The sequence below is a fragment of the Asterias rubens genome, chromosome 4, assembly GCF_902459465.1.
Source record: "Asterias rubens chromosome 4, eAstRub1.3, whole genome shotgun sequence".
Taxonomy (NCBI): domain Eukaryota; kingdom Metazoa; phylum Echinodermata; class Asteroidea; order Forcipulatida; family Asteriidae; genus Asterias; species Asterias rubens.
The window spans coordinates 4,945,960-4,957,615 of record NC_047065.1 but is presented as its reverse complement, the minus strand read 5'-3'; the positions used below and the strand labels follow the sequence as shown (position 1 = coordinate 4,957,615).

At 40.5% G+C, this 11,656-nt stretch overlaps 1 protein-coding gene across 1 annotated transcript; it reads left to right on the top strand.

The window, feature by feature from the left end:
- Positions 1–865: 865 nt before the first annotated feature.
- LOC117289609 (forkhead box protein Q1-like) lies at positions 866–2,881 on the top strand. The gene has a single exon (XM_033770810.1). The coding sequence runs from the start codon at positions 1,422–1,424 to the stop codon at positions 2,550–2,552; it is 1,131 nt and encodes a 376-aa protein (XP_033626701.1). The 5' UTR covers positions 866–1,421; the 3' UTR covers positions 2,553–2,881.
- Positions 2,882–11,656: the final 8,775 nt, after the last annotated feature.

Genomic DNA, 11,656 nt, shown 5'->3' with positions numbered 1-11,656 from the left:
CTAATATGTTTTATAATATTATAATATAACGAGTGCCCCGTGCTCTTTTAAGTAATAGTCATTGTTTTTAGTTTATGAAGTAATTACCAAAAGTTAAAGTATACCATCCCTTTTTTTTATATATATAAAGGGGGCATCACAAGTTGACCACTCATCCTTCACCCAGAGTCCCATCCTTTGGGGCATGTCGTAAGATTACTACCTGTTCAGGGGTGGATTTCACAAAGGTAGTCCTAACTTAGGACTAGTCCTAGGCAATGCTAAGAGATAGGACTGGTCCTAAGTTAGGACCAGTAACTCATCCTAACTCAGGACTGGTCCTATCTCTTAGCATTGCCTAGGACTAGTCCTAAGTTAGGACTACCTTTGTGAAATCCACCCAGCTCTTATAAACACCGCAGTCCCTGCCTATCTACCCGCCACTGTGACGACACAATGTTCCCTATTTCTCGAACATCTCAACATTTGTTGTTTTATCTTCTTGCAACCAATTATCTGACCTGACGGAATGTTGAGACCAAGGAGATGTCTTAGTTTTGTTTCATTTTTTGTTTGTTTGTTTGTATATTTTTCTTGTGTCTAGCCCTTTGCTTCTTGTATCTTCTTCAGCAATAATGTATACCCTTTGCCGATCCTGGTTTAACTTTGTCACTGCGCACCAACATTTGGGAATAAGTTTGCATACGATTTTTATCAATTCATCCCTTTCCAAAACATTTCATTCGTAGAGTTTCTTCAAGTCTCTGAACCGCCTGTCCTGTATATATTGTCCAATGTCCAAGCATAGAGAAATGACCACGAAAGGGGCAGTCTCGTGCCCATGTTCTGACGTTCATCTCTATACCCATCTGGTCATCCGCTCTTGTACACAGCACAACCCCACTCATCCTAAGCCATCTCTTCCATCAATCCACCACAGTCACTGCTTTTCCTTATTTCCATAACAATAACAAACTAACTAGGGACCAACGAAGAGAGCACAGCGGCCCCATCACCGTCACCTTCCCCCGCTGGCTCCCTGCAATTCACCCCTTTGCTTTGATTGATGTCACACGAGTAAACACCGTGAGTGCACCCAAATAGCCCGCCCTTATTACAACACCCGATCGCCCCTTATCATCATGTTAACAGAGAAAGAGGCCCTGAATACTTGTGTCAACTTGGACTGCCTGGGTTTGGGAGCCACGCTTATAAATTGACAGTTTAGAATCGAGGGGTTGTGAATTGGTGTCGTCGTCTCGTGCATGAGGTCGCATCGAGACCAGTGAATTCAGTCTGAGCCCGTTACTAACGCACAAGACTGTTTCTTGAAGAACTTTTGCGGCAATCTTATTTAAGTGGTAATACAGCATGTGCTTGTGGGGACGGCTATTAAGAACATTGCAAGACTAAACACCTATAGTTCCCTCTTTGACGTAACAATGGATGTGGAGGAGTGTTTCCACCCATCATCCCCACCGCACAGTCCGGCCGGGACGTGGACAAGCTCCGTGTCCGATGCGCCAATCTCACCCAGCGTCTTAGGCTTCGAGCACTCCCCGGAAGATGAGGCCATCGGCCCCAGTAAGAATGAAGTACGTGACCCATTGAAACCCAAAGGAAAACCGACTTACCATCGTCACCCCAAGCCACCTTACTCCTATATAGCATTGATCGCCATGGCAATCAAGGACTCGGTTACAGGGAGACTAACTCTTGCAGAGATTAATGAGTATCTGATGAAGAGGTTTGCCTTCTTCAGGGGTTCCTACACGGGATGGAGAAACTCCGTCAGACACAATCTCTCACTGAACGAGTGCTTCGTGAAGATCTTACGGGATCCAGCACGGCCCTGGGGGAAGGACAATTATTGGACCATCAACGAAGACAGTGAGTACACCTTTGCCGACGGGGTTTTCCGTAGGCGCCGTAAACGCATCCCGCGGGGGAAAGAGAGGGAGGGGAAGTCGTCGAGGCAGAGGAGCCGGGCCACACAGCCCGAGATCGGCACCGGTAAGCCACGGTCCAAATTTACCGGTCCCTTCAGTATTGACAGTATCCTTGGTTTCTCAGAATGCGGCGAGACCGAGCAGAGAGTCTCGAGCGAGCATCACAATCTTGCACCCGCAAAGACACGCCCTCCATCAACCCAGACAGCCAGCCGCACCAAGCCCAGCCCGAGCAAAACACCGTCACACCCAAAGGGCGTCAGCGGCTTCACAACCTACCCAACAAACCAGAGGTGCTACCCGGTAGCCTGGTTGCCCCATCAGACGACAAAGTACTGTCCATTCCCCCATTTTGCCGCCGAAATGTCCTACCCTCCACCGATGAAGATGGCCGAGATATTTCACCAGCATCACCAGGCACGTAGCAAGAAACGCTGCCGAGGCCATCGACCTCTGTCCCCGTCTAGCGGCAACTCCGCATCGCTCCATACCGTTGCTAAAGCAGACCTTGCATGGCCGCTGAGCCATCAGTTCCCGTATCAGACAATCCACTTCTCCGTTGGAAAGTGCCGAGAAGGTCAACAGAGGGCACTAGACTTTCAAATCGACAACATTTTATCTTGAACTATTATCATTGTGGTATGGTGTGTAATTATGTAGAAAGTTTAGTGCTACAGTGTTTTTTTTAATAGCAAAACATAGGCCTAGATGTGCAATACATTTCTCCCTGTAGATATTGTGTGTTGTAAATGGATCACCTTTATTACATAACAATCTCTCTACGTTAAAGTTCCTCTTGTTTCGTTTACAATAGACTTGTTTGTCTGATTATACAGCGAAAACGAGGGGAGAGGCCATTAGAGACTGGCCCCTCTTTGAGCCTGTATATAGTTATAGTAAGTGCACACAGGGAACGCGACGGCATTAGTGTATACCAGCCGACAATGACCTTATGTATTTCCGACGAAGGTCTTTTTTTTCATATATTATTTTTGTTATATCTAGCTCTTTTTTTTCTTTTTTTTTAGAGAGTTGCTTCTTGAATTTTTAAAATTCAGTTTAATATAATTATGTTTTACTTACTTTCTACAGAGTACTTTCGTCATTTTTCAAATTCAAAATATACCGTCGGATTTGTTTAACGGTTCGATTGTTGTAATCCTATTTAAATGAAGCTATGCTTGATTTCGAGACCTCAAATTCTAAACTTGAGGTCTCGAAACCAAATTCGTCGAAAATGACTTCTATTTCTAAAACTACGTCACTTCAGAGGGAACCGTTTCTTACAATGTTTTATACTATCAACCTCTCCCATTACTCGTTACCAAGTGAGGTTTTATGCTGATAATTATTTTGAGTTGTACGTAGAACAAAATATGTCCGTTACAAAAAAAAATTGTATATTCTTTGGGATTTTGTATTTTGTTTTTCTTCCTGCAAGAATGTTGATGTGGATTTTTTGTTAACTTAAACCACATTTCCCCCATTGCAATCCAGAAGTAGCTGATACTCTCAGCAACAAACACAATTTTAAGAACCTATTTAGTGCATCGTTGACTCGCGTACGTAGCGATCAGCTGGTCAAGCATTCTCTATTTTTGTATGTTTGAATATTATCAACAGTTTGTCTATCGTAGCTTTAATAACATTAGCGTTTCCCACTATTAAAGTAATTACTAAATTCGTTATTCGGGAGAAATTTGTGAAACACTCTATGAAGACAAAACAAACTTGTAACAAGACTAGTTTCTAGAGTGTCAGCTGTGCCATTCCTTAGTGAACTCCAATTATAGTCTCTGCTCAAGCTTGTAGACAATACTGTGTGCTGTTTTAAATTGCAGCATTCAGCTGATGCGCCGACAGGCTTTGTTGTTCAATTTCACAAACTTAAAAACAAATTTATGTTAAATTTATACTAGGTGTCTTTTTGTGATTTATGACCAACTTCAAATTTCAAGATGGCAAATTTCATACTTAAGAAAAAGCTAGCTGGGAACCACACACAATAGTGTGTATTACATATGGTTTAAGCTGATAACACACACTTCTGCTAAGCAATTGTTCAAGTGCTTAGCACAATTGCAGTGTTTTGGGCGTCGAGGTTTGACTATGATAAGATATTAATTTTAAATAATTGAATTGTCTTTATGATTTGACCCCCAAAATATTGATGTAAGAAAACACTGTACAGAGTGACATGATGTATCCTCGAAACAAAAAAATAATTAAAATTATGTATTAATAATATTGTACAGCCTCTAGAGAACGGTATGACCAAATAAAAGATTGAAAAATTAATAATCAATATGCATTGTTGCTTTGAGAAAATTTACGGATAGTTTAACTTCGGACACGACCTTCCGCCAATCAACGTAATGTTTTATGTGCTCCCAAATTATGTTTTCCCCCAGTTTGCGCCCTAAAAACACAGAAACTGGAACAGTTGTTTAACAAACTGGGTTTTGGTTCTTCACACGTTGGCGCATTAAATAGTAATTTTCTTTTCTTGTTTATAGATCACCGATTTCAAACTCCGGTGTTTCTGATCAGCAGAGTGTTGGTTCGAATCCCCAGCCGTGACACTAATTGTATCCTTAAACAAGACATTTAACCATTGCTTCGTCATTCGGATGTGACGTAAAACTGTTGGTCCAATAACGCATGTAAAAGAACCCAGAGCACTTATCGAAAAGAGAAGGGGTTCGCCCCGGTGTTCCTGGCTGTGGCTGCTGAATGCGCTGTAGCACCTGGTAAACCCTTAGAAGTGCTACATAATTGGGTCTCAGAATTCATCATTTCAATAACCCATCTTTCTGAAAGTTTGTATACAATACTTAGCGCTTTAAGTACCTTGTTAGATAGATACGTGCGCTATTATGAGACTTCGATATTATTATTATTATTATTATTATTATTATTATAGCAAACTTTAATAGACAAACAATTAATCACGGTACCACTGATATTAATTTCAATTCAGTCATGGAGTTAAAGCCATTGGACCCTTTCGGTAAACAGTATTGTCCAAGTCCCACACTTCGTGTATCACAACTTATATATAAAATAACAATCCTGTGGAAATTTAGGCTCAATCGGACATCGGAGTCGGGAGAAAATAACGGGAAAACCAACTCCTGTTTTTGCGCGTTTCGCCGTGTCATGACATGTGTTTATAACAAATCCGTAATTCTCGTTAACGAGAATTTATATTGTTTTACCGTTTTCTCAAAAAGTAAAGCATTTCATGGACTAATATTTCAAGAGAAGTCTTTCACCATTACCTTCTGTAAACCCTGTAAATTATTTGTAAATCTGTGAACTTTTGTTTTTTTCTGTACCGAAAGGGTCCAATGGCTTTAAGTGATGACCCAACCCCCAAAATGAGACAAGATTATGCCCCTTATTTACCCCCATTCCAAATGAGTCTGTTGCCACCCGTTGTTTGACAGATAGGGGGGATGTACCCCCACCCCTCCCCCAATGCACCCCTCACCTCACCACCAAAGACAAAAGCAGTTGCGTATAAATGGCGACCCTGTCAGATGGGAATGAAATTATATTTTACCCCCATCTTCCACCTCTTCATATTGTGAGGGTTTCATGGGCGTTGGGGCCGGGACACTTTGGTTCGGGGGGGGGGCACAGAGGGGGAGGGGAGACACAGAGGATTGATTTCGTACACAGATAATAAAAAGAACACCTTTATATCAGGCTTTCCGGATAATAAGTCTATTGCTTTCTATTGGGGCCATGTTTTCCCCTTTTCTGCTGTACCCGATTTCCCTCAATGTTTTGTCCGAATTTGGGCGGGCGGTTGCCTCTTTGCACCCCCCCCCCCTCCCCGTACGCCTAATGAGGTGCTGGGCTGAATGATTTCTGTTTTAAGAACAGTTTGGGAGCTTGAAAGTTGGGGGTGTGCTTACACATGTGAGATTGCGATGGTTCAAAGCTTCTAAAAAATGGGTCTCGAACGGGTCTGCAGGTGTTTTGGGTGTTGTTTTGTCATCTCCTTACACAACTTTTGTGGTTCTCCGCTCCGTCCTTGAATTTTATTTTTTTGTTATCGCTAGTTGTTAAAGCAGCGAGGAGAAATGCTAGCCGGTCTCTCACCGTACCGGGGCGACGGGCATACCGGTGAGGAATGCCCCCTGCCCAGTGTCTACAAACCCCTCCATCAATGCCGTCCGTTGCCATCGCAAGTCCCCGTTGCGTGTTGCTTGCAAACGGGTGCACCTCGTTGCTGAATCATGGGCTACTGGTGGTCGAAAACCAACGCAGTGCAAACCACACGAGCCGTTTCCAAACAATGTTTGTGAGGAATCGAGAACAAATAATACTTGTGCTTTGGTTGTCTGGGTGCTTTATAGTTCAGACGAACTTTTTGAAAGGATTACTTGTATAATGTTTGTGTCCCCAATGTGGGTGTAATTTTGAAGAGAGGGACAGGGACTCGGGTTTCCATATAAGGAGTTGTATCTTTAGATGTCAGACCATTCAAAATTGTGAACTTAATCGGTTATCATGCAACAATTTTTTGTTTTTTTCGCCAAACTGTTTTTCTTCGGGAAATATTTAAGGAAATCACTATTGTTTTCGTGCATAACATTGGATAAGAGTAACACAAAATATGTTCACAGATTTGCAAATAACTAACATGGTATGAAGTTGGTCATGTCGGAAACTAAACCTATGTGAAACATTTGTGCTTGAAAATGCAATAGCTTTGAGAAATGAGTTAACAATAGTTTCGATCTTGCAAGACCCAAACTCAATGGTTGAAAAACGGTGAAAACATCAACAGTTTTTGACCAGACGTTTTAACGCTCCGTTACGGCGTATAGTTTTACTACCGGTACGGCTTTGCATATCCCCGCAGTCTCACCCACACCTTACACGACGCAACCGTCATAATGGCTTCCTCGGTCACCCCTAAATATATCCACCACCACACACCCCATGGTTACAGTAACCAAACTGGCAGATATATATTAAACTGACTAGGGCCCCACCCATACACCTCGCAAACATTTATCGCAAACCTATGGTATCAAGTCGACAGTCTTAGAATGAATTGGACAGCGCCATCATTTATTTACCAGAATGTTTCGAGGTCTCCCGAAAATCCCGGGCGAAAATCTACTCCGCGGTAGTAAAATATAATAGCAAGACAGTGCCCAAAGAACAAAATCTACCTGGCAAGTTGACACACACATGGTGTTACCGCAAACCAAATATATATTGATACCTCACCATGCAATGCCTCAAATCCATATATGTTTTGATCGGATGTTACTCCTTAAAAAAAAAAGAGAAAAAAAAAGGAAAACAAACAGTAACAAAATGAGTGAATGACTGTCATTCTCTGATTTAGGCACTCAAGCCCCCTATCTGAGCCTATATTTACCCACAGACAATCATCCATTGTAATTCTACCATTGAAAAGGGTTCGTTGCTTGTGATTGTAAGCTGTGCAAGCATTCGTAGTCACTGCCAACCTCGCACCCAAGTAACAGTGTATACCTCAGTCATCCAGACCACTTGACTTTGAACACTTTAATGTCAATGCGTGTATTGTCATGTTGAGTCAACTCGACTTACAAGGTTGTGTTTGTAGTTCAAATCTCTGTAAACTGTATTGAGATGGAGAGCAGGAGTGCCGGGGAGAATATTTGAACAAACTGTAAAAAAAAATGTTTTAAAAAGCTGTATAAATTACGGTAATTTACTGGCAGCCTAGTTGCCAGTAATTTACTGGGCTTTTTTTTTACAGTCATTAGGGCCTACTATAAATAATTTACTGTAAACAAATAAAGGATTTACTGGCAACATAGAACTGCCAAAAAAAAAATGGCGTATCAGTGTCCACATGCAGCATTGCCATTGGTCAAAAGTGTATGACGTAACGTACAGTATGATATTGCAGTAAATTACCGCAATGCTACAAAATTCCGGTTGATGCAACCACCATTTACAGTAAGGTACTGTAAAACAAAATATAAACTGCTCACAAAAAGTAGGGAAACTTTTTTCAATCCAGTATATTTGTTATTATTTAATACTCTCTTTGTATATGGTATAAGCTTAAATATTCCTCTTTAAAATGATACCACAGTTGCAATGATTACATGTTGCTGAACTTGACCACGTTAATGAGAATGAGACAAAGTCACAAATCAAATGTGCCAAAATTAGCAATGTTGTGTTACTGCGTGAACAATCAAATTGACACTGTAATTCACACAAGCAAGACAACTTACTGATCTTAATCCACTTTATTGCGACAAGAAGTTTGGTATAGAGCAAGACAACTTACTGATCTTAATACACTTTATTGATACAAAAAGTTCAGTAACAAGTGGATGATCCGAAGGCGTTGATGACAGCCTGGCACCTTCTTCTCATGCTGCACACAGGTCTTGTGATACGCTGATGATGGGGGGATGGCGTTCCATTCTTTATTAAGGAACCTGGTTAGGTCAGCCACAGTTGACCTTTCACCGTGTAGTCAGTGTTGTTGATTAGAAGAATCTTTATTTGGTATATAAAAGAAATATTGACTTCTTAATAATCGGGCTACAGTTAAAATTATAGGCCCTCGGTGATGTCAAACCCACGGGTATGCCCTCAGCTTCGCCTCGGGCATAGTCATGGTTTTGACAATCACCGAGGGCCTATTTTAACTGTGCCTTTCATACCCATAGCAGTCAACATTTCCATAAGATACTGCTGTAAATCAATGCAGTTGAAAACGGCATTACAGCAATTTTGTTTACAGTGGAGATTATTGCATTCTTTTTTGCGAGTATTGTTTGCGTGTACAGTTATCGTTACAGGTAATGTGATACTGTGTACGATGGCGGTGTATTGAAAAGAACAGGAGTGGTTTGACGTTGATTTTCCCACCGTTGTCTTTCATGTGAGAACTGCCCACGGTTATTACGGTGTGATTAGATGCAAAGGCAAATTTAATTTGAATATTTTGCCGGCCAAGAACACAGCTATAATTGCTTACTTTAAGCGGGGCTATGGGCCAGGGTCAAGTTTCATAAAGCCGTAAGCACACACACTTGTTTAGCACAAACAAAAACGTTTGCTTAGCAAAAATGGGTTTGGCCTACCAGCCTGAAAACCATATACAGCTATACCATTGCTGCGACCTTAGTACCTCGGTCATTTCTTGCTTGCTAGGCAGTATACTAGTCGCGGAAGGTATGTATTCGTGCTGATGTCTTATTTTTGCTTAGCAGCTTTTTGAAATTGGGTTCTTGACGATACCTATCCATGCAGTGATTCCCAAATGCAGTCAAAGCCTAAACCGTTTACTTAAAGGAACGTTACATAATTGGTAAGAAAACAAAATCGTGAAGATCACAAATTTACATCAAATTTACACCGTCTAATGATGATGATAGAAGAAAACATCCCTTGAAATATTTCTGCCTGAAATATGCGAAATAAATAATTTAACTTTGCGTTTGGAGTTCATCGCTCAGCGAGCGTTTTTTTTTTTTTTTTCATCAATAACATGCAAAATCGGGTTTCACTATTTTCTCGTGACCCAGATGGCCGATCGATCTCAAACTTCTACAGGTTTGTCATTTTATGTATATGGTGGATTACATAAAGTGCTTGCACTGCCGCACTGCCAGCAACTGTTTTGTTAGCAAAACCAAATCTGTAATGTTCCTTTAATTGTAGCCATCGGTACAAATCTACTTTCAACAGTCTAGTAGTTTACTTCTGATTTTGTTTGTATAACGCGCAGTTCACAACTGCAACTGCAACCGTGAGTTAGATACAACACCCTGTCTATACGTACAACGAATAACTAATAAAATAAATAAAGAAAAGTATAAATGAATAAATAAAATATATAAATGAATTAAATAAACGTCCCAAATCTTTCTAAAATAATTATAAAAACCCCGAACAATCGATAGTAAAATGTAAATATCAAGACATAAAAAGATCGTTTAAAATTGTAGAATGTGGTCAGAGGTCCGTGACGACGAGGCACCGAAAAGCAAAGCGAGTGGGCGGTGTGAGAGGCACAGCACGCCCCACCGCCTCGGGCGTGAACCCACGGTCAATGTGGGTTGTTCTCGGAGTAACGTGCGTGCTGTTTTCTCATTGATTTGCCCTTCTTTTCCAGTGTTCTTTTTACTTAATTTTTTTTCTGGGGTATGCACGGCACGGTTGAGTGGAACTAGGGCCTGGTGTTTTAGCAGAAGACCGAAAACACTGATGTAAGTTCACGGTCTCGCCCCAAATATTTTGGAATTAAAAGCTATTAAGCTGACATACTCATCTTTGTATATACGACTGACTTAAAGAACAGCGACCCGGGACGTGGGTTTGAATAGGCAGAGGTTAATGGGAAAAAGTGAGAACAAGCTAATGGGAGAGAGCTTGACGTTTGATTTGAATCGAGAAATTGACACTGCCCTTGATGAGTTTATTCCAAACCATTCATTAATGCATGAGAAAGTAATGGTACATCACACAAACTTTAGTGAACAGAAGTGATTTGATTGGTTTGTTAGCTATACAGCGAGTCAATTTGCATATTAGTTTTTAAAGTGGTTATCTACAAGTTGTAATGATAAGTCGTTTTTTTAAAGGCAGTGGACACTTTTAGTTATTACTCAAAATAGTTATCAACATAAAACTTCATTTCATTTCAGATACATTTATTTTATGTCAACATCAATCAATACAGTGTAATAACATTGTTCAGAAAACTTATACCAACTTGTACTAAGGAAAACTTAATCCAGTTAATGAATAATAAATAGAAAATAGCTTGACATTAACATGTAGGAAAAAGAAGAAGCAAAATGTTTGTTTTCCTCTTCCTTAAAGACAAGGACAAGTAATGGGGAGCTGTTGATAGTATACAACATTGTGAGAAACAGCTCCATCTGAAGTGACTTTTCGAGGAAGAAGTAATTTTCCACGAATTTGATTTCGAGACCTCAAATTTAGAAGTTTTTTGAGATTTCGAAATATAACATCTAAAAGCACACATCTTCGTGCGACAAGGTTTTTTTCCCATTAATATCTCGCAACTTCGACAACCGATTGAGCTCAAATTTTCACAGGTTTGTTTTTTTATGCATATGTTTAGATACACCAAAATGATATATCGCGGCCGTATTGTTGCGTTAATTACATCAACGTTATTGTATCTAGTTGCTGTATAATATTGTGTATAGGCGTACTGTGAAATTAGCTGTGATTGCCCGTGAACCTATAATAAAACCAGTAATCCATTGAAAGGCACTGGACACATTTGGTAATTATTGTCAAAGACCAGTATTCTCACTTGGTGTATTCCAACAAAAAACATCAAATAACAAACCTGTGGAAATTGGGCACAATTGGTCATCGCAATTATTGTGTGCTTTCAGATGCCTACAAAGGGATACAGGCCTAAAGTATTTTAATATTTGAGTGAGAAATTACCTCTTTCTCAAAAACTATAATACTTCAGATGGAGCCGTTTGCAATGTTGTATACGCCTCTCCTTAATATTCATGCATGACGTCATAATTCTGACCCAAAATGAGGCCTCAGCCGCGCGTCCCGTCTCCACTTGCAGTGGCTGCGCCTATGGCCTCGTTTTGGGTTAGAATCGTGACGTACTCATGCAATATAAAATACGAGAGACGTATACCATCAACAGGTCTCCATTGCTCGTTACCAACTAAGTTTTTATGCTAACAATT

Excerpts from the sequence above, each read along its gene's own strand:
- LOC117289609 (XM_033770810.1), top strand. The coding sequence starts at position 1,422 with ATGGATGTGGAGGAGTGTTTCCACCCATCATCCCCACCGCACAGTCCG.